General features: G+C 36.0%; 3 protein-coding genes across 5 annotated transcripts in view; 2 read left to right on the forward strand and 1 right to left on the reverse strand.

Annotated features, from left to right (window-relative positions):
• LOC120772470 (cadherin-87A) overlaps positions 1 to 5,530 on the forward strand; it is a 187,619-nt gene extending 182,089 nt beyond the window's left edge. Inside the window, exons 16-26 of the mRNA XM_040101112.1 lie at positions 48 to 455; positions 531 to 721; positions 804 to 1,109; positions 1,557 to 1,734; positions 1,797 to 1,971; positions 2,098 to 2,501; positions 2,580 to 2,740; positions 2,805 to 2,906; positions 2,969 to 3,050; positions 4,323 to 4,556; positions 4,760 to 5,530. Coding sequence (XP_039957046.1) covers positions 48 to 455; positions 531 to 721; positions 804 to 1,109; positions 1,557 to 1,734; positions 1,797 to 1,971; positions 2,098 to 2,501; positions 2,580 to 2,740; positions 2,805 to 2,906; positions 2,969 to 3,050; positions 4,323 to 4,556; positions 4,760 to 4,834 — 2,316 coding nt within the window. The 3' untranslated portion in view covers positions 4,835 to 5,530. The remainder of the gene's footprint in view (positions 1 to 47; positions 456 to 530; positions 722 to 803; positions 1,110 to 1,556; positions 1,735 to 1,796; positions 1,972 to 2,097; positions 2,502 to 2,579; positions 2,741 to 2,804; positions 2,907 to 2,968; positions 3,051 to 4,322; positions 4,557 to 4,759) is intronic.
• Positions 5,531 to 7,604: 2,074 nt separating this feature from the next.
• The window catches only part of LOC120769208 (RNA helicase aquarius), a 29,812-nt gene continuing 9,700 nt past the window's right edge, over positions 7,605 to 27,716 (forward strand). The window contains exons 1-4 of the mRNA XM_040096104.1: positions 7,605 to 7,783; positions 7,844 to 8,324; positions 8,391 to 8,509; positions 8,584 to 8,811. Of these exons, the coding sequence (XP_039952038.1) occupies positions 7,682 to 7,783; positions 7,844 to 8,324; positions 8,391 to 8,509; positions 8,584 to 8,811 (930 nt within the window). The 5' untranslated portion in view covers positions 7,605 to 7,681. The remainder of the gene's footprint in view (positions 7,784 to 7,843; positions 8,325 to 8,390; positions 8,510 to 8,583; positions 8,812 to 27,716) is intronic.
• On the reverse strand, positions 9,967 to 25,722 carry LOC120769216 (probable G-protein coupled receptor Mth-like 5). Of its 3 annotated transcripts, none has more exons than XM_040096121.1 (8): positions 25,546 to 25,722; positions 23,363 to 24,300; positions 11,902 to 12,026; positions 11,557 to 11,724; positions 11,210 to 11,394; positions 11,012 to 11,127; positions 10,562 to 10,946; positions 10,239 to 10,497 (listed from the first exon to the last, which is right to left on the reverse strand). In XM_040096121.1, exons 2-8 carry the CDS (start codon positions 24,105 to 24,107, stop codon positions 10,239 to 10,241), a joined length of 1,983 nt encoding a protein of 660 aa, XP_039952055.1. In that variant the 5' UTR covers positions 24,108 to 24,300; positions 25,546 to 25,722. The 3 variants fall into 3 exon arrangements, with proteins under 3 accessions (XP_039952063.1, XP_039952055.1, XP_039952048.1); XM_040096114.1 differs by having other exon boundaries at positions 25,438 to 25,722; XM_040096129.1 differs by lacking the exon at positions 25,546 to 25,722 and having other exon boundaries at positions 9,967 to 10,497; positions 23,363 to 24,797.

The following is a 27,716-nucleotide window of genomic DNA, read 5'->3' on the forward strand; positions in this document are numbered from 1 at the left end:
ATTTTCTGCATTTATGTAATGCATTTTTGTTGCTACGTTCATTGCAGATTCATATCAATGTGTTGGATGTCAATGATAATGCGCCGATTTTCACACAAACTCAATACACCACAACGCTGGCCGAGAATGCCGCCGTTAGTCCGCCAGCTGCATTGCTGCAAGTGAAGGCGCTCGATGCGGATGAGGGTATATTCGGCGATGTGCGCTATTTCATCGCCGATGGCAATGAGCAGGGACTCTTCCGGCTGGACGCGCAAACCGGCATTATCTATCCAGCGCAAAGCTTGAGCGGCAAGAAGGGTGTGTATGCATTGGAAGTGGTCGCACGTGATACACAGGGTTCGGGCACAATGGAGAGTCGCACGCGAGTGCTGATCACAGTTATGGGCGTGAATCATTATCGGCCGGTATTCGTGATACCAGCGCTGTCGAATGCCACCATCGAGATACCTGGTGTAAGTGTAGAATTTTTTTGGTTGTATATGTATGGCTTTATATTACATACTCTTCCTCTTCTTGTTTGTTTTCAGGATATTGTACAACAAGATTATCTGCTGATAACCGTTAAGGCTACCGACAATGATACCGATGAGAATGGCGTGCTTTCCTATCATCTGCAAGTGAACAATGAGAATGTGCAGGAGACCGATGAGTTCCGCATCGATGCAGCAACCGGTGAATTGCGCACGAAGCGCGAGTTGAATCGCAAGGAGCGCGCAAAGTGCGTAAATGCGTGTTTTGTGTCTACTCTTGGTTCTCCTATTAAATGTTTTCTTAATTTTTATTCTAATTTTTACACTCAGCTATGACATCATTTTGGTGGCTCGTGATGCTGGCAATCCCACACCGTTTGAAACATTACGCTTCCTTAGCATTAGCATTGTTGACGCCAATGAAAATCGTCCTGAATTTCCGGATGCTGCAAATCCTTATAAAATCTCGATCAAGGAGAATAGTGGCCGCGATGTCAAGATTGGACGCATACAGGCTACGGCGCGTAGCAAACACAATAGGGATGTCTATTACTATTTGTTGTTGGGCAATGAAGATAATGCTTTTGTTGTGGATAAAGCAACTGGCGATATTTACACGAACAAGAGTTTGGACAGGTGAGTCACCATTTTTATTCTCGTGCAACATGTTGTTATAAAGTGTAACGATTTTATGCACCTAACGGTTGTTTGTAACACTCACAACTAATCGAGGTAGATATCGTGTTTTACAAGTTTTATATATATAATTGTAAATAATCTGGAATACGAGTCGAGTTGAATTCCGAGTGATTGTCTGTCCGTCCGTCCGATCGCTTGACCGTCCTTGCAAGCTGTAACTTGAGTAAAAATTGAGATATCGGGCGTAATCGGACTATGTCACTCTTTGAAGCCTCTTTCCGGTGGTCAAGCGGCTTCAAATCTTGCGTCAATTTAATCTTGTAAGGGTGCTGTCCATTGATCTCCATTGATTTTAGATTAGTGTTTCGTGCCACAACAACTGTTAGGTTAATTTTTTTGTATATCTTCATATTTACATTAATCACAATTTGTTTTGAATTTCAGAGAGGATACTGATTTCTACACACTTTACATACTTGCAAGCATCAAGTCAGATTTACATATATCGCAAGAGGAGCGCGCTTCATTTTCAATAAAAAGCCTTGAACGTGACAATACTGTGGCTAAAGTGTGGATAACGGTACTCGATGAAAATGACAACGCGCCAATATTCGAAAAAGAGGTAACTATAAACACTTTAAATTAATAAATACTTGAACAAGTTCTAAAATCTCACGCTCGCAGGTCTACTACGCCGGCGTCAACGCCAAGGCAGCCGTTAACAGTGTCATAACCGTTGTAAATGCTACCGATGCGGATGAAGGCAAGAATGCCAAAATCGAGTATATGATTGTGGCTTCGAATCTTTACAAATTTGGCGCCACCAAGGCAACAGGTTCCATAGTGCCAAGTCCATTCTGTAAGTACAGTGTATAAATTTCGTTAACTTTAATATTGAAGTTTTTGAGGTTACATTTCCTTTAGGAAAATATTGATTTTTGCGCTTATTTCACTTGTAATGTATAATATATCTTTGTGTACGCAGCAATTTCTGCCGATGGCCGCATCACTACCGCCGCTTTCATGGCCGAATACAATCAAGATCGCTTTGAGCTGGATGTGATTGCCAAAGAATTGGAGCAACCACAGCAAAGCACACGTACCAAAGTCTATGTATGGGTATTTGACTCCACGCAATTAGTGCGCGTGATACTCTCACGTCCGCCCGAGGAGGTGCATCAAGAGCAGGAAGAAATCATCGCTGAATTGCGCAATGCAACGCAACATCGCATCATTGTCGATGAGATACGCTATCACGTGGATGCCATGGGCCGCATACGCATGGATTGGTGTGATTTATTTTTCCATGCTGTCGAGCCGCATACGCAACAAATCGCCGCTGTCGATGAAATATTAAAAGTTATCGATGCGAATTACGATTACCTGCGGGTGAGTGGGGGGTGATACCTTGATGTTTTCCGTACAGTGAAATATATTTTTTGTTTCGTACACTATTTTTGCGTGTAGGACTATTATGCCGGTTTTGCTATTGAGAATGTTGTGCCCGCTTATATCACTATCGTGCAAGATGAATTTGATTTGGCGGTAGCTGGTCTGGTGGCTTTGGTCATTGTGCTCTTTGTGGGCGTCATCAGTTTTGTTGTGTTGTGTTGTTGCCTCAAGCATTGGTGAGTTAGTTTTTTAAGATTTTATTATTTTTACTCAAGTTTTTATATTAATATTTTTTTTTAGGAATCTTTCCGTGCCCGTAGAAAATCGCCGCAAAGAGGCTTTAATTAAGAAACAAATAATTGAGGACTTGAATACCACAGAGAATCCTTTGTGGATTGAACAGTAAGTGTGTTGTGAAAATTTCCTTAGATAAAAAAATGTAATCATATAATTTTTATTCGCAGAAAACTCAAACTCTACGAGGAGCAAGAGTTGACGATGCAGGTTTTCTCTGAACCCGACCATATTTCGAACTCGGATTCACCAGTAAGTGTTGTATAGCATTTGAAAACTGATGTTTTTTGTTGTTGTTGTAAAAATGTAAAACATGTAGCTAATATATGTATATGTAGCGGGTGATCCAAGTAGAGGCAATTTTTTCAATAGCCCTTTTTGACAGATCGCACGTGAATCGTGTCAAGCTGTCATGGTATTTTTGTTCAATATTGTCTGGCATTCCATCATGGAAAGACTTACGCCTTAGCAAAACCAAAATTCATGTTCTGTAAAGAATGTGTTTCGCGCGCTGCGCTCAACTTATGGTCAACATAATCGACCTATTGAGCGTACTATTCGCAACACCATCACCCATCTTGAGATCCAGCCTTCATTATTGGGTAATATTCGACTGATTAGACCACGTCCAGCACGCAGTGAAGAAAATATAGAGAGGAGAGTCGATTGGGCGCCGTTCGCAGCAACTCGAAGTGACTTGAAAAGTTCCAGGAAGCTCTGACCTTTCGAGCCAAATTTTGTTCAATGATGAGGCCCATTTCTGGCTCAATGGATATCTAAACAAGCTAAATTGCCACATTTGGGACGAAGAGCACCCCGAAAAGATTCATCTAGAAAAAACAACGGTTTGGTGTGGTTTGTGGAACGGTGGAATTATCGGTCCATATTTCAAAAATTTGCCGGTGAGAACGTAACCGTTAATATCGACCGTTACGCACCATATTAACCGACTGTTTGGTGTCTGAAATTGAAGCTCGTCATCTCGGCGACATTTGGCGTCAACAAGACGGTGCTACTTCCCACACATCGCATCAATCAATGGATTTATTGAGAGAACACATCGGTGAGCACATATTTTCACATTTTTGGCCGGTCGATTGGCCACCAAGATTATGTGATATCACATTATTAGACTTTTTCCTAAGAGCATATGGAAAGTCTAAAGTCTATGCGAACAATCCCGCTTCGATGGAGGCCTTGGAGCAAAACATCCTTCGTGTCATTCGCTAGTTACCAGTCGAAACACTTGAACGAATCATCGAAAATTAGACTCAACAATTGAACTATCTGAGTATATAGCCGCGGCCAACATATGAAAGAGATAATCTTCTAAAAATAAATGCCAAAGAATGTTCTTTCGAATGATGATAAACATTTCCCAATAAAAGTCTTGAAAAAAGTAGAATATCTCGAAATGGTTCACCCTTTATAGAATATATTGCTATCTATTTTTAGCTTTCTTTACTCTTCCTTAAGTTCAATACCAAAATTTATTTAACGGAAATATTTCGCTTGTTCTTTCAGGCTCAACTGGAGCACCATGTGCCACATCATAGTGTTGTTGACAACACCTATGCCACTATACAACCACGTAACGGTAATCACAGCAATCACGGCTTGAACAGCACAGCTGTGCACAATGCTGAAAATGTAGTTGGTGTCAATATGAGCAATAGCAATGCGCTGGGGCGTGTTCACGATGCACATATTAATGAATTTGCCGACTATGCGACGTTGCGCAACAATCGAGCGCCATCGGTGAGTTGCAATTTTGTTGAAATTTAACTAGCATTATTTGTGGTTATCTTTATGAATTTTATGAGGCCTTAAATTTCAACAAGTTTTGTGCTGAAGAAACCCCTAAAAAACATAACTGTGACTACACTCGGCACTCGCCTTATTGGCTTTTCCTCTCTTAATTTTTATCTTCTCTTTAAACACCAAATTTCTTATATTTGCAGATGTATGAATTCACTGGGTCCACCTTCCAAGCGCCCATACGTGAGGGAGACGATGCTGTGGCCGAGCTCATTTAAAATTCAACCTATGCCATGTGTAGAAGAACTGTGTATATGTAGATCGTGTAAACGCTGGCATTTACAGTTAAAATAATTACATCTAAGTTATTTTGTAAATTACCAATTGGCATACAATATTTCTACCGAACAACTTGAAACGTTACGAACAAGATATTGCAAAATCAGACAAAATAAAAACAGAAAAATAATGAAAGCAAGCAAAGCTACTAACTGACTAAAAGAAAAACATTAACAAACACACAGGTGATGGTCCCGGGTATGTCAAGTATGCGGTAGTATGATAGTTATATAAGAAAGTTCGAAAATACATAATATTTAGTAATTATTTACACATACTTTTATTTATAACGTTAAATCTTATTTAAAAAGTAGTAGACAAGTATGTATTATGTAAATGTATGTATGTAAGTAACAATAAGAAATACTCAAGTCAGCTCAGTAGCTCATAAATACTACATTTGCTACAAGCTAAGCAAACATTTATTAGCTAAGTGAAGAATTCGAATATACTAAATGAAAAAATGAGATAAAGAATAAATAAAAATAATAAAATTATTATTATAAAAGCTACAAAAGTATATAAAAATGAGACAATAAGCGAAAAGTAGATATTGCAACGAAAGAACTAAACTAAACAATTTTAATGTATACACATTCATATATAAATACCTGTATAATTTTTTTAATTTAAAAATGTTTGAGTTTTACTTTAAATAATTTTTTTTTATTTTAATATACATACATATATGTACATATGTGTGTATATTTATATTTTTTAATTTTTTCATAGCTTATTTTTTGTTTTCCTTATCTGTATTAAGTAACAAATATTGAATTAATTTCTTTGTTAGATAATACACTAACTCTATGAATTTTTTACACATACATATAGTATAAACTTTTATATACGAAACTAATTAGCGCTGTAATTAGTTAGAATAATTTGTTTTAGTTAACTGAATAAATTACTTTTGTGCTAAGTAAAATTCAAATAATGCTAAAAAAATATTACACTATGTAAAAAAGAAAACAAAAGCGAACAAAATATATACACAAAAATATAATTTTAATACCATATTCGAAATTTAATTATTTATAGTCAAGAATTTAACTTTCAACACAAAACAATTGATTTCAATATCAATTTGGTTTCATTGTTTTGATTATTTTTCTGCTCCACTTTTGTTTTTAAATTATTCTATTACAATTATAACTAAAATATTTAGCAGCTTATACTAACAAATTATAAATTATATTTTTTTAAACGTAAAATAACAATTTTCCTAATTTTAAATACAAAACAAATAAATGAATAATTTTAAATACTACTTTGCCAAACAGTAGATATTAAAAATGTGTAAAAACAATATTGTACTGACAGAAAAGTATTTTTATAGCAACTTTTACTTAGTTGTAACAAGATAAAATCCTAAATCTAAATTTCTTTAACTATTAAATATAAAATATTGAATTTCATAACAATTATTCTTTTTTTTAAGAATTTAGCATAATTTTAATTTAAATATGCGCCGTTCTTGCTCAATGTAACTTCTCTTCAAGAGTATTGTCAAACACACAAACGTACATCAATAAAAAATATATATACATACATATATGCATTATTTATTTAGTATATCTAGGCTTACTGACAAATAAATGTTACTTGTATTGAAAATACTTATATATGTATACAAGAAATAAAAAAAATAAATAAATAAAATTATACGACTATGTATGTATGTAATTTAAAGACTTAAGCAAATTATGAAATAATAAATATGCGTGAAATTATTAAACATAAAATATCACTTTATATAAGTTGCTGCGATAAATATAAAAATAAATCGAATGTATTTATTTAAAGAATGATCAACGATTTTCATACATTTTTGCTAATAATTATGCAGTTGGGAGGTTTGAATTGTAATATTTATACTTATATGCATTTCCATTTACAGATGTATAGGATTCTTCTGCAACGGTAAGTTTACAATCTATATAGACGATTTTAGATAACTTCTTATTTAGATTCCTTAACTCATTAAGGATTAAAAAATAAATTTACTTGGGTATGTCTGAGCCGAGAACACAAAACTTCGCCAGTTGCCTCTTTCCTAATCGAGATCATGCCTGTTGTATATCCTGAGTGCAGGCAACCCGCTATACAGTTTGTGCTTCCATTGAATGCGTGGATGCTTCCGCTGTCCACTCCTGAGTCTCGAATAGCAAGACCTTTTTCGCTGGATCATCATCTTCCAAGTACGTTATCTTGCCCTCGTTCACGACAAGACCAACCTATTTCGCTTCTTTTCCTGGGTGGAAAAGGCTGCGTTATTAAGGCAATACCATCTGCGTACCACAATTTAGTTTAAGAATTGAATAATATTTTAATATTATTTTTTCATTTGTTTTAAATTATTTTGAAATTTTAACGTTTGAATAACAATATGTCATTGATAACTATCGATACATGAAAAAGATATCGATCCACTAAACACCTTAACCGTATAGCAAAACTCTTCATGGTTATTTAAGTAACCATAGAATCGCTAACTTGTCAATAATACTTTCCATTCTAGAATTCAGGAATAAAAATGCAATATTTATCAAATAACCATATAAAAATTAATAATTATGCACATATGTTCCAATTTATAATGTTTACAGCATTTGCTTCCCCAAACGCAACCTTGCGTTGTTGTTTGCTTTTGATAATCACAATCTATTACAATTTCAGCTGTAAACAGCCGGCTGTCAACATCAACATAAGTTCGTCTCCCATTGCAAAAATAATTTACCTTATTTCGATTTCTGTTTATTTTCTTATAAAAATAAGAAATAAAAATGAAGCAAAAACGTAAGCATTCCGAAACGGCGGACGCAAATAGCAAGCAAAATCCACATACCGTGACAGTGTCACAAATTAGCGCCGACATTATATGGCAGGTATGTTTTAACGCAACAATTATTTTAAACGTTTACAAACCTTATTCGCGCATTTTGCAGCTTGCATCACAATACTGGTCCCCCGAGACACCAGCAGACGAACTCCTGCCTTACAATGGCAATATTATCGAAGATATATATAGTCGTGAAATTTTGGATCACAAATCGGCGACGCGGCGGATTATGATGCTGGAATTCAGTCAGTACTTGGAGAAATATTTGTGGCCTAATTATAAACGTGAAACAGCCTCGCATGCTCATCTAATGTCCATTGTGGCTATGGTTAATGAAAAGTTTCGCGAACGAGTAGAAGTTTGGCCACTGTTCGAAGCTAAACCGGAGGAGTTTCCCGCTTTCTTTAGACACGTGCTGGAAACCTGCTTGCCAACGGATGATAGTAGAGGCAGACACGCGACAATGCGTGAAAAAACTGCGTTACTTATATTTCTCAATCACTGTTTTAATAGCATGGAAATCGAGTTGTGTCGCGAGCAGGCAAAACGTTTAGTTTCGCTGTCAATGTGGAGTTGTCTGCAGCCAAGTAAGTATATAATTGGTTTGTATTGTGGAAAGAACTAATATTTTGTATTTTTGAAATTCTGTGAAGAGCGTTTAGAGCAAGAGCTGCGTGAAGTGCCGGAATGGCGTAAATTTTGGCGCCGTTTGCAGAAGAAAGAAAAGGGCAATGCAAAGCCGGAAGTCGAATGGGAAAGACATTTTTTGCAGGCAAGTTTTTACAAAAAATTTGTATTTTGCAACATTTTGTAAAATCACATTGCTTAAGCAAATTCATTTTGCAGAATTTAATCATACAATTTTTGCGTATATTGGACACCATACCGTTAGAGGGTGATGTTCAACCAAATGTTGTTGCATATTGTGAACGTTTTTTGGAATTTATTATCGATTTGGAAGCACTACTACCTACACGGCGCTTCTTTAATACGGTATTGGATGATACCCACCTGTTGGTGCGCGCACAAATCTGTAATTTAGTGCAACGCGAAGAGGGAAAGTTGTTCGGTCAGGTAAGTCATAAGTGCATTTCTAATTAATGAAATTCTTCTAAAGAGGGCATTGTTAGTTTTGTAACGGTTATTTAGTCCCCGTTAGGGTGGTAAGGTTTACATAAGCTGTAATCTAGTAGTAGTGTAGTAAGTCTTCCAACGGTAGGCCCCAGCATAAACTGCTTTGAGAGGAGTTAATTTAAACGACGAACAAAATCATATTTAAAAGTCGTATTTTTAATGCAAGGAAATTAGATTACTAACCTACCATCACAATAATAGCGAGAGGTAATCACACTGCTGATATAATATTGTTGTTGTTGTTTGTGTAATAGCATGTAGAAACAAATTTCTTGGAGTTTTCAGTTGTTGTTGTTGTAGTAGCAAAAATATTCCTGAAGTAATATGCAGGAATGCTGTCGGTTTGCCAGTCTTTGGCCCGACAGGCGTGTCCCTTCCGGTTACATAGATCCGAATGTCGCGGGGGGAGCGGATATTTTTATGCCGTGACCTATAGTGAGAACATGCTTATTTTTTCTTACCCATATTGATTAACCTCAAATTTTTAATTATAATAACAACAAAAAGTATGCCAAATTATAGAATCATGTGTAGAAGTTCTCGCAAGTGAGGAAAGTTCTCTGATCGCCATTCACTTGGGAGTGGCCAGAAACGATTATTTTACATATGGCTCAAGCAGGTCACGACTTCCGGACTTAGACTAAGTATCCTCTGGGTAGCCAAAGAATATTCGTTTGAAGGCGAGTTAAAGTGAGAAGGCGAACCATCCCGACTGAGTGTTGTGCGCTGGGTTTGGGACCCGCCACGTAAAAAACGCCTCCGATGAAAACTCGGCTATAACCGCGTAAGGGGTGTTTACGCCGGTAAAGAAGCAGCAGAAGCCGAATTATATTTTGGCAATCTTTGTGCCGCCTTCAAACTGTTTAATTATATAAAAAATATTAGGCAGTCAACTTGTTACTTAATTTTATTAAAATTACTTAAATTACTTTAGTTTAAAGTCTTCACAAATAATTATAAAATTATTTTAATTTCGAGAAAAACTAATAATTTCAATGCTTAAGTACACTTTTTAGGCGTTCAATGAGTTATCTGCATGAAATTTCGAAATTCGAATATCGCGTACACTGTGATACAGTTATAAAAGTACTAAAATTAATGAGAGTTCAGTTATTATTGGTATAGTGTTGTACAATTGTATTGATTTACTCCATCTTACAACTAAACATTTGATCAGACTCCAGAGTTTAACAGCAAAACACCAATACACACAAATTTCCAAGGTATTCCATTGAATCCATTTACACCGACGTGTGCCGGTACACAGTCACTGGCACGATGGGTATGCCATCGGGGAATATACACGTTGACTGCTGCGCCAACGTTGCTTGCGTTTGTTTGGGCGCGTTCTTAACGCGCGCCTCATCTCAGTAATCATTACAATTCATATAATGCATTTCATCGCCCCAATCATTGGCCGATGGCGGTTCATTATAGCAGCATGACTTTTTCAACAGGAATGTAACGTGTTTCTGACGCAACACACATATGTAGAGTAGCAGCGGCGCCTGCGCAGCATTGACTAGTATGTGCGCGTAGAGTAGGCCTTCGTACGGCATCAGCGAGAGCACAAAGAAGAGCCACGCAATCGACATGATTAGCAGCATCCAAGAAAACATAATGAAACTGCAAAGAAAAAAGTCTGTTATTTAGTATATTTGTACACAAACCGCGCCATGCTTTCACTCACTTCGCACGCAGCTTGTGTTGTATGCGTCCATAGACATTTCTGCGATTGATCAATTTCAATGTGGTCACATAGAAAAAGATATTGATTAGTATTATGCACGCGATGGGCGCAAAAAATATCCAAATGCCCAGCCAACCGATTGTCTGCTGATCGCCAATAACATTTTGTTCCTTATACGAATCGGCGTCGAGAAAGAAATGCGCAAATACCGCCAAAGCGGCCATCAGCGCAGTCAAACCCCAAGCATATGCGGAATAATAGCAATATTTGCGTCCATCGGTGACGCGCAGGAAGACATTGCGTGAACGGAACGTCTTCCAAATGTAATAACCGAAGCTATTAAGCCAAAAGAAGGCGCCCAGCAAGCTGATGTACAGTATAATATCTGTAAAAGAATAAAAAAAGTTAGTCGTAGTATGTTAGAAGTGCGTAAACTTGTGTATTAGTTACCCGCCACAATGAAGCTGACGTGGTTGGAGAACTCCGTGAAGATGCGCACAAAGTCCGCCGCCTGCACCGTCATCATACACACCGCTATGGTGGTTATAATGTTGCCTACCAGATCACTGTTGTGTGTGAAAATGACAAACAATCGGTTTTAGTGTATTTTTAATGGCGTTTTTTGTTGCTATTTTATATTTTACTTACCGCAATGTGGGCAGTATAAAGTAGATAATCGATATGAGCAGTAAAAGTATCAAGGATATGCCATGCAAAATGGGATTTATTACTTTACGCAGTAAAAATGTTGTATCCGACCATTTAATTTCGCGTTTCGCCAAACAAATGTTCGCATAGAGCACTTGTTTATGCTGACCCGTTGTAGAAATGGCCTAGAAATAAGAGGAAGTAGAGAAAATTTAGAATTATCACAAGCATGTTTATATTAATATATAATTAAATTTGAGTCTGATCTAACCTAACATTTAAAGTTGTCATAATTTCTTTATTGTTGTAAACAATATTTTTTTTGTTTTCACAACCGTTTTACTCACCTTATCTATGCAATATTGCCCCGCCGCATAATCATGAAAGAGTGACTTCCGTTCATCATCCAAATCTGCATCGTAGTCTGTGTGCTCATACAGCTCATCCTCTTCCTCATTAGAGTTGGTGTAGTGGCGTAATTTGCCATCGTCCAGAAGCACCAGCTGATCAGCGCTCTACAGAAAAGAAATATATACTTATTATATATGTACATATGTGTATGTGGTCGTTGCCCCAGTGTAACTCCACTCCAAACACTCAATTACTTAAGTATTCAATTTCATAACAATGAATGGCTAGCGCTTAAGTAACTGAATATACTTGTAGTATGTAAAGTGTTAGCGTTTACTTACACCTTGGTAATGATATATGGGCCATGACTGCATCGTGCCACAAGCCGGTATGCCAATAACGAACTTGAATTTCACCGGCACATTGTGTACACCCTGATAGTCGGTGAACATGGGTTGGAAGTACTCTGCAAAGTGTAAAAGCATAAAGTGGCATGTGATGAAAAACTAAACTTACATATATTCGAGTGCGTGTGTGTATGTACATATATCTATGTTTGTTTATTTTTTGCACTATAAAATATTTTAAGTTGTTGAAACACCTTTTTTAGCGAAAATTTAAAAAAAAATATTGAATTCGCACATATCACGCCTGTTTTGCTAGCCAAGTTGTTTTGCTGTCGCGCCACAGGCATTTATTTTTTCAACCAAAATGGCAGTAGCTAGACAGTTATGCAGTAATGTCGCAAATACCGAGCGAGGAAATTGCATTTATATACAGTGATATGATGAGTAGATGATTTACGATTTTGTGCATTTTAGTATATGTACAGTGCTTGCACTAAATAATCATACAATTTTTGATATTAAAAAATGATTTTGATCCGATCTAAATAATCTATACCAAATTTCGCAAAGATATCTCGTTAATTAAAGAAGTTTTCTATAAAAAGACTTGATTTTGAACGTTCAGTTTGTATGGCAGCTATATGCTATAATGGTCCGATGTGCAAATTTTTTTCGTGGATTATAGCATTGCTTTGGCCAATAATCTATACCAAATTTCGTGAAGATATCTCGTTAATTAAACAATTTTCTATACAAAGACTTGATTTTGATCGTTCAGTTTGTATGGCAGCTATATACTATAGTTGTCGGATTTGAAATTTTTTTTCGTGAATTATGGCATTTCTTTGGACAATAATCTGTACCAAATTTCGTGAAGATATCTCCATAATTAAAAAAGTTTTCTCTACGGAGACTTGATTTTGATCGTTCAGTTTGTATGGCAGCTATATGCTGTAATGGTCTCATGTGAAAATTTTTTTCGTGGATTATAGCATTGCCTTGGCCAATAATCTATAACAAATTTCGTGAAGATATTTCGTTAATGAAAGAAGTTTTCTATGCAAATAATTGATTTTGAACGTTCAGTTTGTATGGCAGCTATATGCTATAATGGTCCGATGTGCAAATTTTTTTCGTGGATTATAGCATTACTTTGGCCAATAATGTATAACAAATTTCGCAAAGATATTTCGTTAATGAAAGAAGTTTTCTATACAAAGACTTAATTTTGATCGATCAGTTTGTATGGCAGCTATATGCTAAAATGGTCCGATGTGCAAATTTTTTTCGTGGATTATAGCATTGCCTTGGCCAATAATCTATAACAAATTTCGTGAAGATATCTCGTTAATTAAAGAAGTTTTCTATGCAAATACTTGATTTTGTCGTTCAGTTTGTATGGCAGCTATATGCTGTAATGGTCTGAAGTGAAAATTTTTTTCGTGGATTATAGCATTACCTTGGCTAATAATTTATACTAAATTTCGTGAAGATATCTCGTTAATTAGACAAGTTTTCTATGCAAAAGCTTGATTCTGATCGTTCATTTTGTATGGTGGCCATATGCTATAATGGTCCGTTATCGGCGAATTAGAATTTTAAATTTATATTAATTTTTTTGCTAAAAAAAATTGATTTTTCAAATAGTTTTTCTGTTTTTTTTTTTGTTTCTACAAAATTATAAATTTTTTTCTCATTTTCTTATTAAAATTTAACTAAATATTTTTTTTATCAACGATAAATTCATAAATGATCTGCCGTTGTCATACTTTTTACAAGCACTGTATGCGCTCCTCTAACTCGTCTGCCAAACGAGGAAGCAAACAATTATGGTATACAATATTGGAAATGAGCACAATAAACGGTGCAATGTGCGTTCTCATCCAATGGCATGTGTACAACTGTAGCCAGGACCAGCATGCGGCCAAATAAGCTGTCTGTCTACATTTCATCAATTAAATTCATTTTCCTATTCCTGTTTAATTTTTGTTTTTGTTTTACATTTGCAGCGAATTGCAATTGAAGCCAAAAACGAACTGCCTGATGAGTTGATTAATGGCTGCTGCTTTATTGTTGTTGCTTTTTTAGTTTTATTCCATTTTATTGTGCAATTGCATTGCTACTCCTTAGTTGGTGGACATGAGGCAACTTCTCAACTCATGCCATTTCTCCATCGCTCATAGTTTTTCTTATCACTTGTTGTTGTTGTTGTTGTTGATGATGATTGTTTATTTGCAATGTTATTAGCAGCACGAGCATTTCTATGCCGACACAAAGTAAAGCGATTATGAAGTGATACATCTGGCGATCAGTGACCACTGGCCAAACACACGCCGTTTCTTTGTTTGTGTCGCTTCTGAGTTTCTGCATATTTCTCTGTGTGTGTGTATTGGTGAAAATGTCTGTATTTTCTTTGTTTATCCGCAGATCGTTTGCTCTGTTGCAAGGCAATTAATGCATTTGCTTTCTGGCTGGTTGAGCGAAATTGCAAACGCTTTTGGCACTTCAGATAATTATTTATACAGAATATTGGTTGTAAAACAATTAACGGTAATAAGTTAACTGTTGTATATAATTAATAAGATCATTTGATGGTTAAGAGCATCGGTCAGAGTATTAGTTATTTGATTTTCGAACAAGATTCCTGTCTGTGTCATACAAACGAGACAGTTCTATATCTTTCAAGACATTTCCAAATAATTGATAGACTTTTTTATATTATTTTAATTCCCAAAAATATGCTCGGAATATAGCCAGTTTATAAGAATTGGAATATACTTAGGTGAAGCTGATGTTTGTAAGATTTTAAAGGTATGCATTTTTATAACAAGCTATTTTTTCATATAACACTAGACGATTTTTTTACTTCTCTTGTTACTCCCGTAATAAAAATATTCATTAAATTCTGTAATGAATACTCCAGAAGCTTTGTAGAGCTTTCGCAGATGGTTTTCTTAGTTCTTTCTCTCGGTATTCCTGCTATAAAAAAAAGAAAAGAAGCTTGTGACCATTCGCTAAACTCTGTTTGTGCCTCCGTTTTTGAAAAGCTTTCACCAAAATAAAGCTTTTAACAGGTCACTAGACGATTTTCTTACATCTCTGATTTTTCCGGTATAAAAATATTCATTAAGTATTGGAATGGATATTTCAGAAAATTTAAAAAGCTTTCACTAGTAAAAAAAGCTGGTGAGCTTTCACAAAAATAAATACTTTAACAGAACACTAGACGATTTCCTTATTTATCGCATTATTCCCGTTATAAAAATATTCATTAAGTACTGTAATGGATATTTTCCTGAAGCTTTGAAGAGCTTTCACCGACGATTTTCTTACTTCGCCACTTATTCCCGCTATAAAAAAAAGATAAAAAGTTCGTGAGCTTTCGCTACATGCTGCTTGTGCGTCCGTTTTTGAAAAGCTTTCACCAGAATAAAGCTTTTAACAGGTCAGAGGAATTTCTTACTTCCCTCGTTATTCCCGCTATAAAAGGCATTCATTAAGTACTGAAATGAATACTCCGAAAGCTTTGAAGAGCTTTCACAAGTAAAACGGCTTATGTGCTTTCAAAAGAATAAATCCCCTCTTTACTTTCCTCGTTATTCCGCTTTAAAAATATTCAATTAAGTATTTGAATGTACTTTTCCGGAGCTTTGGACAGCTTTCACTAGTAAAAAAAAAGCTTGTGATCTTTCGCTATATGCTGCTTGTGCGTCCTTTTTTGAAGAACTTTCACAAAACTAAAGCTTGTGTGATTTCACTATCGGTAGACTGCTGTTTCATTCTAAAGAAGCTTACAAATAAAAAAAGTGTTAAAAACTTCAATTATGTTAGATAGCTTTTGTTTTTCATCATAAAGAGCTTTTATGTGGAAATTCAAACGATCTATGACCTCATCTTTTGTAATCCTCAAATAAATACCCTTCATATGCGTTTTAATTACAGTTGCTATATTTGTTATAATTTGTTGTTGTTGTTGCATACTGTTACACATAATTGCTTTGCTGATATGAATTTGCAAATTCCACAGCATCAGTACGATGACTAATACCCAACTTTAAGCGCTTATATGGAAAAGCGAAAACCCCCTTGGTGATCGCAGCTATTGTGATTTAATTGCCATGGTAACATATTAAAATTAGTATGTACTATGATATGTATGTACATATGTTTGTGGGAGAACTTTCCTTTGACTAAAAATTAGTGCAAATTTAAAAAGTTAAAGCTGCAACCACTTACGTTGGCGTTTGTTTACATTCGCGATAATTTAAGTGTTTATTTTGCACTTATCGTCATTTTCTATTGTTTTGATAAATAAAATATTTTCTAAAAACACTGATAAATTATCTATACAGACGTGAACCACATACATATAGTTCCTAAGCCATTTCCAAAGTGCATTCCGTTTATTTTTTTAGCTGTACAGGCGTGATCCATTATATTAAAATGTACATATCGTCATTTGTTCTATTGTTTTGATTGATTAATGCAGAATAGGATATAATACTTATAGAGCAGTGAAATTTCATAAAATAGCTCTCTATCAATTGCTCCGGCTTGAAAGAGAATATGATTCCTGGGTCTTCCGTGTAATTTTTAATTTTATTTCTTGATTTATACTTTTTTAAAGATAGATTTACTATAACGCACACATTTTAGAGTCGTTTAAACTATCAATTCATCTAACTTCCTCCCTCAAGACTCAAAAAAAGTAATATAATTTCATTGAAATTAAACTTCACTGGAATTTAAATTAAGTGAGTAGCGCTCAGCTGATATTTACTGCTATGCTTCACAAAAGAGAAATTAGCATTCATTCATACATGAGTCAGCAATTCAAAAGACCGAGGCAGATTGTATTAGATTATTACCTTATTATTTTTGATATGCCATGGACATTAGGGTGGTGCTTAAATATAGAAAATAAACTTACATTCGTATTAGTTTAATATTTACTATGTAATATTTCGAATACAGTAGTAGATGGTGGGTATCATTGTCGAAGTTATCAAAAACACATTGGGACAAAAAAACCACCGGAAATTGTAATTACATTCCCCGGATAAATGGTAAAAATATATTTTTCTAAGTTGGTAAGACTCTGTCCTTAATTACAATGCCAAATATGAGCGAGATCTGTCAACCAGTTTGTTTACAGCAGCTGCTTAAGTTGGTATACCTCAATAGTGCTTTGCGATTTTTACAATGGATAAAAATATCAAACAAAAAATTTCTCAAATTTTATATTTCTAACCAAATTTCGTGTGCGGTATCGTTGCGAATGTTGGAAAAAACTTACAGTAATTCAGTTTTATCAAAAACACAAGCCTACGAGTGGTACAAAGTGGTTCTGGACGACCTTCGATCTCTTCAACTGATGAAAATATTAAAAAAGTGCGGGATATGGTGCTTGAAAATCAGCAGGCAAAAGTTAGAGAGATGGCAACAGAGCTCGACATCTCTCGCGAGATCGTTCGAATGATTTTGAGGGATATTTTGTGGGTATGGAACATGTTCTTGCTCGACTCGTCCCGATAAAGCTGATTTTTTTTTTTTTCAAAAAAAAAGTACCGTAAACAGGTCTCTTTGGACATGCTTGATCGTACGAACTCCACATTCATGGAGAGTGTATGAGTTCGACATGCAAACCAGTCAACAAAAATCGGAATGGAGGGGGAACAAGCGAACCGAAACTGAAAAATCACGCCATAGTTGCTCAAAAATCATGGTGATACTCATTGTTTTTTTCGATATTCGTGGTTTGGTGCATTGTGAATTTGTTCCGGAGGAACTGACGGTCAATATGGAGTTCTATTTGGTCGCATTGAGGTGTTTGCGTGAGATCATGCGTCGAAAACGGCCGGAATTTTTGAAGAACAATTCATGCATTTCACACGATGATAATACACCATCGCATCCAGTCACGATTGTGACCGAATTTAAAGTCAAAAACGCAATTATTATCAACGATCAACTACCGTATTCAACAGATTTGGCTCCGTGTGATTTTTTCTTGCTCCCTAAACTGAATTTGCCACTCCGTGGAACCTGTTTTCAGTCGATCGAAGAGATAAAACAAAATTCCCTGAAAGAGCTGAAGACCGTCCCAAAAAGTGCTTATGAAAAGTGTTTCGAGAACTGTAAAATCGTTGGCATAAGTGTATTATAGCTCGTGAGCACTACTTTGAAGGCGAAAAACTAAATATTGATGCATAATTAAATATTTTGCATTTTATTTACATTTTCCGGGTACTTTTTTGTCACAATGTAAACCTAATCAGGAGTCATAAATATAATTATTATTTAAAAAATCATTTTGTAGTATAATTTTTATATCATCCAATTGGCGTGCTGAAAAAGTTAAATTATGTTATTAACTTAAGAACCACCCTAACATGCTTAGTACAGCTATTGGTATGCAAAAATATATGGAACTCTGTATTAAAATGATTTGTTGCGCTCTGTTTACCTTAGAAACTTAATGTTGCGGATGGCGCTATACATTTCTTTAATTCTAATAAATTGCATTTGCCTCCATTTACGCGACCCGTTAAGAAATCAGACAGACATTTGCGCTTCTTTTATCCGTTGTGAGTAGCTGCGAAGCACGTTTTATTGCTAACAGCGCGACTTTTTTGTTTGTTAGTTTTTGTTGTTGGGCACATAAATAAAAAAGAAGGTTAGAAAATAAATCTCAAAAGCCATTTTCTGCCACACAAATGCGCGCGCTTCGAAGGCACAACATAAAATTAACAAAACGAGGCCGCGTGACGTCATTGTGACCGACAATTGTCACCACCTACACATACATGTATACATTTAGTTTATTTTATCTTTGTGTGTTTCCTAGAAATTGTCCTTTAGGGAAATCTATTCTTGTCGAACTAGTTGGCGCCCAATGCAAGGCGGTGCATCCGCTATGCAATTTCAATGCATAATTTAGACATCACCAAGACAAAGTTTAGCTTGCACGATAAATTTTTAGGTCAGCTACTCTTCGAAAGTAAACAACACCACTAAGCTGATATATATTTTAGATTCTCTAAAGATTTTGTGGAGGTGACACATTTTTATACACACACAAATACGGTAGTTGTACCTTAAAGAATACCTTCGTAGTGTCTTGTACATTCTAATCGTGTACGCGGACAATGTTTTACGGATCATTTTAAGCAACTTTGCCTAAGAGGCTATGGATCTAAAACAGCTCTCGAGCCAGCGATTTTTAAGTTTGAAGTTTCTTTTGGATTATAAAAAGTTGTTGCTTAGTTTTTGAGGTATGCCTATGAAGTTTAATATGTTGCTGCATTTCGATATTCTATTGATCATTAGTCGGAATTGGTCAGATCAGAACTATAACATAATATCTTTCATACAACCGATTATACAGATTTTTTGAACTTTACGAAGTTGTTCAGAGTAAACCGTTGAACTTTTCCGGGATACGCGTTTTTATAGAAAAAAACTCGACCCGCTCGAATACTTGAGACTACGTTCGAGACTAGTCGCCTACTCAAATTGAGGTAGATTCTTATATCTCTTTTACTGTAGTGTAAGTTTAATCTTCAACTATTAAAAAATATATATTTATGTATCATATGTGGCAAGACTCTAACTACTTCATCGTAAGTCTTGCAAAGACTGGTTATTTTCGGGTATCTACCCGGTAACTGAGAGGTGATAAATCACTTGATCATGCTTTCAAGGAAGAAACCCTCCTTGTCTGAATGTAGAAAAAGCTCCTCTGCCTACATAATGTATTCTCTAACTCAGAAATACTGAAAATGAACCGAACTAGCCAATTTTAACGTCTGAACTGTGGCACCTTTTAAGCTAACTGTTGTTTAAATAGAGAGTTTTAAGAGTTTCTTCACTCATCCATACAATTTTCATACAAAATTATGGGTTTGACATACAAGGTGCGTTCCAAAGTAAACAGGACTTTTTGAATCTAGTGCCCCCAGGTGGCGCCATCTGTATGTCAACTAGTGCGTTAGATTCTGCTATTTTTATCGATTGTCCAGTGAGAATTGCATGAGATTTCATCGATTGGAAGTGAAGTTATTGCGTTTTAAGTGTCAGTATGTTTGTGTTATCGGTGCGAAAATGAGCTTCGAACAAAGAGCCAACATTAAATTTTGTTTTCAAATTGGTAAAACTTTTACTGAAACGTTTCAATTGATGAAACAAGTTTATGGCAATGATTGCCTATCTCGTAGCAGAGTGCACGAGTGGTTTCAACGTTTTCAAAGTGGTCGTGAGGACATAAATGACGATCAACATGTGGGTCAGTCAAAATCCGTGATCATCGGAAATTCCATGGAAATGGAATTGAACATCTCCAAACATCGATTTATCGCATTTTAACCGAACATTTGGGCTTACGAAAGGTGTGTGCACGGTTTGTTCCGCAAAAATTGCTCAGAATCCAACATTCGAAGGTCGATTATTTGACCAAAAATCACATTTTAACCATTAACCACTTCCCGTATTCATCTGATATGGCACCGTGCGAATTCCTCCTTTTCGGAAAAATGCATTTGCCCATGAACGGAAAGCGTTATGCAGACGTAGAGGCCATTCAAAAGGCTTGCAGCGGCATACTGGCGCCCATACCGGCCAACGAAACACTCACTCAAACACTCATTCGACATGCTTTTGGGCTGTGCAAAAAGCTCTATTGAAGCAGAATGATACGATTTTGAATAAAATAAATTGATTTTGCCCAAAAAACCATTTGTTCTGTTTTTTTTTTTAAGTCCTGTTTACTTTGGAACCCACCTTGTATTATGGTTTATTTTTATGAGGAAAATGGTTTAAATATGCTAAATTTTTTAAAGTTATTCAAGCGTAGTTTTCGACAGCACTTGAAAATTCTAGAAGTGTCATAAATTAATTGATTTTTTTTTTGTTGTTTTTCTTGTATTTTTCAACTTGCTTCATACAAATATATATCTACAGATTTCTTATGATTAACTTGGAAATTTGATAGTGTTCATATTTTGTGGAAAATTAGAAGCATGACCATAAGCTTGGGGGCGCCCACATAAGCGTAGGCCGAACACAGGGAAATCAAATATTTACGCCGTCTAATTGAATAAATTAAAGCATATTGATTCGACATGTGTCATATTTAAATATAATGTACATATTTATGTACATATATACGTAAATATTTATGTATGTACATATATAAGTACATATTTATGTACGTATGACATTCATTTTCGCACCACAAGAAAGAAATTCGAGGGCATACGGTAGAAAAATAAATATAGAAAATCAGGGTTGCTTGGTAAATGAAGCTTCACCATGTTCAAAAATGTAGAAGAAGTAGGCAACAACAAAAATTTCCTTCAACGGTAAAAATATATGAAAGCAAGTATCTTGCCACTATTCAACTAAAGCATGGAGGCCAAAAGCTTATCGGTGCTTCTGTTACTTCTTTATATTTTTATATTCTGATCAGATTATATTAAGTTTGTCGCGAAGTTTGTAACATGCAGAAGTAAGCGCAGGAGACCCTCTAAAAATATACGAGTATATAAATGATCAGCAATTTAGTCATGTCGTCTATCTGTCTGTATGTATATACGCGAATTACTCTCCCAATTTGGAGATATTGATCTGAAAATTTGCACACGTCCTTTTCTCGCTAAGAAGCTGCTCATTAGTCGGAATCGCCGATATCGGACGACTATAGCATATAGCTGCCATACAAACTAAATGTTTAAAATCAAGTTCGAATATAAAATACTTTTTTATTTGATAAGAAATTTTCATGAAATATGATGCGGTTTATTGTTTAAGACAGTGGTGCAATTCCCGTATAAACTATTCAGATCAGACCACTATATGAAGATTGGGCGCATTTAATAGCAGAATGCCCGATGTACTCAGACATTAGGGATCTGGGTGGTATGGGGATTAGCTGGACTGATGGACGATTAGATGTTAGTGGAGTTATCTCATTAGTCGGAATACCGAACAGTTTTGGTCGTTTGCGCGTGAGTTGTTTAAGCGGCCAAGGCGGTTAGATGGGAATTAGGGTTAGATTTTGTATGAGTGGTGTGTGTATGTGATGTGTGTATGGGGTCCAACCCCTGGCCACCAGTCCAGAACCGTATGGAAGCTCAACCGGTAGTAGCTTCGGCTACGAGGTCTGATCGGAGACTTAATTCTGATACCATGGGGAGCAGGAGCCCTTGGAGTTTACTCCAACCTGTTCATGTGGACTGCCCCTTAGGGAGTATCGTGGTGGTTGGGGTTAAAACCGAAATGCGGGAAGAACTGATACTTTGTCAGTTGAATGTGGAGTTGCATTGCAACCGGATGGCGGACCCAAAGCTTTGCAGCGGTTTTAGTGGGTTAGTGTATTCATGCCACACTGCCAATTGGTACTGAAAATGTCTAGCATTCTCAGTGCGCTGAACAACGCATTGATTTGATCCGCTGTGCTTTTGAGCGCCGTGGGGTAAGTCTGTCGTCAGCAGGTACCCACGTTAAACACACTAAACACACCGGATGTTGTATACAAAATTCGCAGCTGTTAGAACAAAACGTTTTAAGAGGAGAGACTCTTATCCTGTAAAAAAAATTTCACTTCCGTCCATCGATAGCTAGAAAATTCAATCGATGGTCAACTTCGGTACGAAAGTCTAGACGAACATAGAATAAAGATATGTACATCCTTCTATTACGGTACATATGTAGGTAGTTCACAAGCTCATAACTGAAAAACATCTCTAATTAAGCTTCCATAATAATAGTCTTTCTGTAAAAAAAATATCATATTCTGCAGTTGAGGTTCAATTGAGAACCAACTTCTAGACATTTTAGAAGTATCTGAGTTGTAATAGTTCACCAATTTGGCTCAATACCAAGCGGATATACACATATCAAAGCGGGTCGTTTTTTTCTATAAAATCGTGTATGCAGGAAATGTTCTACCGATCATTCTGAAAAATTTTGCTTAAAAAGATTATGGGTCTAAAACCAATTTCGAGCCGCTGATTTTAAAGTTGAAGTTTAAAAAATCTGAACAACCTATTCTATGGGAGGTATGTGATGTTGTCCGAACTTGCCGATTCCAAAAAAATTATCAATCGAATTTCAAAATGCACCCACGTACAAAATTTCATTCGGATATCTCAAAAACTGAAGAACAAATTTTTATGATCCCTAAAAAACTTGTTTGCTACCTATAAATCAACTCACTCTACTATGGTACATAAACTCATTTGTATAAAAAACAATTGGTATTGCACAATTTCTAACGGTATCATCTCGTGCAAACCAACAAACGGTTCTTATGCAAAACACAACCGGTTTTAAAGCTATCACGCAATCCCTTCCCTTTAATTGACTTCTTGCTGCATTTGACTCGTTGTTATTTTTATATAATTTGTTGCGTGTTTAAATGTTTTCACAAAAATAAGTACCATTTCTCTTGCCTTACCACTCTCATTGACCTGCGTGCACAGGCCGTCCACATGAATTTCGAATTTTTCACAGCATTTATACACGAAAACCAGATTCGCATCGTCTGTGGCGGCATTGTTGTCCTTAACGATCGCCGTCGTGTGCCGCCGCTGCAATGGGCGTGGCTCAGCAGGCGCGTAAGCTAAACTTTCATAGCTGTCAACAGCGCCGGCGCAACAGTTGCACACGGCGTAGACTAGTAGTAGAAATGTGGCATGAACTAGATGCCGGTTAAATGCAAATAACGGTGGAAGATTGTAATTGTTGCGGTGGTTGTTTTTATTATTCTGACTAAGCTGATTTTTGCTACGTTTATGCTCATTATTATTATCGTTGTTATGTTCATTATGAGCATCATTATTATGTTGATAATTTTTATTGTTTTTATATTGATAATCATTAATATAATTTTTTTGATAATTATTATCATTCTTTTGCTGATAATTATTACCGCAACAGCTGATGACTTGCGGCGCCGTGTGGCAGCTGCGCTTGCGCTCGCTGTTTGCGGCTTTAAAATGCATATCGGTGGTTGTGTTCGTTGCTACTGACATTCTAGATAGTGTTGGTTTTATTGTTGTTGTTGTGGTTACAGCTAATTTTGTTGTTGTTGCTTTTGCTGCTGGCGTTCTCGTCACCACTTTTATCATATTTTCAGGCGCTTTATTTGCTTTTGTTGTAGCTGTTGTTGTTGTTGTTTTTGCTGTCATCTGCAACGTCATCGACTTAATCACTGATCGCGCTTGCCACAACCACCAGCGCAACGCGTTCCACTAATATTTTTTCTAATATGAATATATTTATGTACATATGTATATATTGTATATATGTGTGTGTGTGTGTTTTTATTTAATCTGTCTATTTTATGTTTGTAATACGATCTCTTTTGGCGCTCTTTCTCAGCGACAACACAGACTGTCGGTTACGAAATATTTAAAAGAAAATGCGAAAAAAAACTATTTTTATTTGTTGTTTTTGCTGTTTTATACATATAAGCATGTATGTATGTATGTGTTTATATCAAAAAATGCTTAATGATCTAGCTTCGTCTCAGCTAGCGCACTGGAACATACATATGTATGCATATACATTATAAGTTCACGTCATAAGCATTTATTCGTTTTCACTGTGTGTGCGCCGATTCACCTTGCTACGTCATCGACAAAAGCCGGTTTGTTATTAGTAAGCGTGTAGGCCTTTTTTGAAGCTGTGTATTATACGTTCATATGTACATATGTATGTATTATGTACAAATAAGACACGACAGGCAATTTAATGTCGCCAACAATTTGTTGGGTTCTAAGTTTTTACACGCGACTGTATGTATGTACTCGTATGTATATGGCGTTTTTCTTATTTTGCGGTTCTTTTTTTATGCACCTTACACAGTTTGAAATATTTGAGTATTACAGCTTTGAATATTTTTATTAAAATAAAATATTTTTTTTATTAAAATTAATTTTTATTAAAAGAAATATTTTTTGGTTTAAAAAAATTGTAATTTACTAATTTTCCAATTTTTTAAATTTATTTAGATTTTTCTTAATTTGTAATTTACTAATTTTTCCAATTTTCTAAATTTATTTAGATTTTTCTTAATTTTTTTTTTCAATCTTTATTTTTTTTAATTATTCTAAATTTTTTAAATTTTTCTTAATTTTTTTTTAATTTTTCTTATTTTTTTTTTAATTATACTTAATTTTTTTTTTTTTAATTTTCCTTATCTTTTTATATTTTATAATGTTTTTATTTTATTTTTTTTTAGTTTTTCTTAACTTTTTTAATTTTATTTAATTTTTTTTTTAATTTTTATTAAAGTTTGAACAATTTTTTCCACTTTAATCTCACTGCTTGCTACAAAAATTTATTTTGTTTATTAACTTTTGCCTTAAGCAGCTTAAAATATCTCAATCCACCGAAATTGGCGCAATTTTCCTGCAAACTCAGCTTCTTATTTAATTTAACACTTCTATACATACATACATATGTATGTATATGCACAAAAGCAAGTATTTATTTATATTTCGAAAATATCCGCAATTTTTCACATACAATTCCCACTATAAAGTCATCCACAGTTTATCTTTAACCCGACGCTCAACAATTTGCATATAACACACTCGTTTTCCGGCACATATTTACTCATACATCGCTATATACCTGCGTCTGTTTATATGTATGTACATAAAAAGTAGTGCTGAATAAAAAAACTAAAAAAAAAATCGTTGCTCTTAAACAAATGTATAAAATTATTCAACGGCAGCACGTTCACCAGCTCGCACCGGGTCTAACTCTCTCCAGGAACATCAACAGCCGACTGACTGGCGTTTGGCTTTGGTGAGCGCGTTTCAAGCATTCACTGCTTCACTAACTGCTAGCTGTGCTGAGTAATGCGGTAAGTGGCTGAGGTAACTTGCCTTGCTTGCCGCCGTTTGCTTGTGTTGCCGGCTGGTTTGCTGGCTGTGCTGTTGGTTGCGTGCTCAGCGCCTCACACTCGTACTCAGAGGCATTCCATTTGGTACCAGCTCTACCAGTATAGGTAGATTACTCATTGTTGCACTCTGTGTTTGTTTGGTTTGGTGTGTTGCCGCTTCGCTGCGTTGTTGTTGTATGTGGAGTTGCACCGCTTGACTGTGCTCACTCCTGACTTCGTTAATAAACTGCTGTTTAAGCGCAGCTCACCGTCATCACACAATATACTACTCAAAATTACAAGCAAAGTGTATGTGTGCGCTACAAATACACAGAAACTATAGCATACCCTCTAGGGAAATACGAAATAGTCGGAGAAAGTTCTAGTGACGAAGTGAATTATTTTTGGTTCGTGGTAGACTAAATCCATTAGGTTAGATTAAGTTAATCTGGTAGGCCAATAAACCACGGATAGACCAATTTTTATCCTTTGCGATACCAGATCAGTCAAGAGAAGTAGACATCCTTTAGGAGTTTATCATTCGGTCGGAACCCCAGATGCTTACAACAGTGTCTTGCCAATGCGGGACAAGTGCGCAAAAGATGCTCCATAGTTTCCCTAGTGCCCTGCTCTAGACATTTCCTGCCGTATACGATGACCAGTTAGTATTCCCATCATGTTCCTACCATCTCTTCTATCGAGTGCCAATAGCAATTTAGTAGCTCGTTCCATCGTGTGTTGATTTTTTTTACCATGCTTCTGTCGAGATCATCGTATAGACAATGCATGGGTTTCCCAATGTTGATCACGTTTTTGGATGTTAGTCGTACACCATTCTTAGCAATCTCGACCACTATTTCCTTGCCCTCGATGCCTTTGTGGCCTGGCATCCAGCTGCCCTGCTTCCCAAGACGCTTCTGCTTGAGGCAATATTATTTCAACACGCCTCAAGGAGAGTAACTACGCCTATATTACAGTTTTTCTTCGATAAACACGCGAACTGATTGCCTATCCCGTAGCAGATTGCACCAGTGGTTTCAACGTTTTCAAAGTGGTCCTGAGGACATAAATGACGATCAATATGTGGGCCAATCGAAATCCGTGAACACCGGAAATTCCATCGAAACCGTACGTGAATTCATTAAAAATCAACCGAAATCATCATTGAAATTCATGGAAATGGAATTGAGCATGAAACGCGTGAAGTTTTGCTCCAAGACCTGAATCGAAGCGGAATTGTCCGCATAGACTTTAGACTTTACATATCACTGCAGGAAAAAGTCTAACTGTGTGATATCACACAATCTTGGTGGCCAATCGACCGGCCCAAAACGTTAACTTATCTGCTCACCGATTATTGATTGATGCGTTGTGTGAAAAGTGGTGCCGGCATCAAATAGTGGGTTATCATGGGACGATAACGGTCATCTTAAGTTCTTTCCGGCGTCAATTTTGAAAAAATACAAACCACACCAAGTCGTTGTTGTACTGAATGAAATGGCAACTCTTGAATCTCTTCAGGTTGCTTTTCGTCCCAAATGCGGCTATTTTTTTTTTTTGTACAAACCCATTGAGCCAAAAATGGGCCTCATCACTGAACAAAATTTGCATCGAAAACGTCGGGTCTTCTTGGAACTTTTCGAGAGTTCATAGAGCGAAGCGATATCGCTTGGGAAGGACGAGCGGCTTCAGTTCTTGCACAAGCTGTATTCGATTAAAAGATCACAAAGTAAAATGCGCTAAGTCGTTTCATACGTCAGTACGAGTTGCATCGAACTGCGACTAATCGACTCTCGACGGTCTTCGTGTACACTCTCAGCTACGGCTGCTATATTTTCTTCACTGTGTGGCCTATTCGGTCGAATAATACCCAATAATGAATGCTGGGTCTCAAGATGGGTGATGGTATTGCGAATTG

This window comes from Bactrocera tryoni, chromosome 1 (genome assembly GCF_016617805.1).
Source record: "Bactrocera tryoni isolate S06 chromosome 1, CSIRO_BtryS06_freeze2, whole genome shotgun sequence".
NCBI lineage: Eukaryota > Metazoa > Arthropoda > Insecta > Diptera > Tephritidae > Bactrocera > Bactrocera tryoni.

Coding starts and splice junctions, on each gene's coding strand:
- LOC120769216 (XM_040096129.1), bottom strand. CDS start 24,107: ATGACGTTGCAGATGACAGCAAAAACAACAACAACAACAGCTACAACA. Junction 11,395..11,556: donor GGCAATATTGCATAGATAAG/GTGAGTAAAACG, acceptor TCTTATTTCTAG/GCCATTTCTACAACGGGTCA. Junction 10,947..11,011: donor CGTCAGCTTCATTGTGGCGG/GTAACTAATACA, acceptor ATTCTTTTACAG/ATATTATACTGTACATCAGC.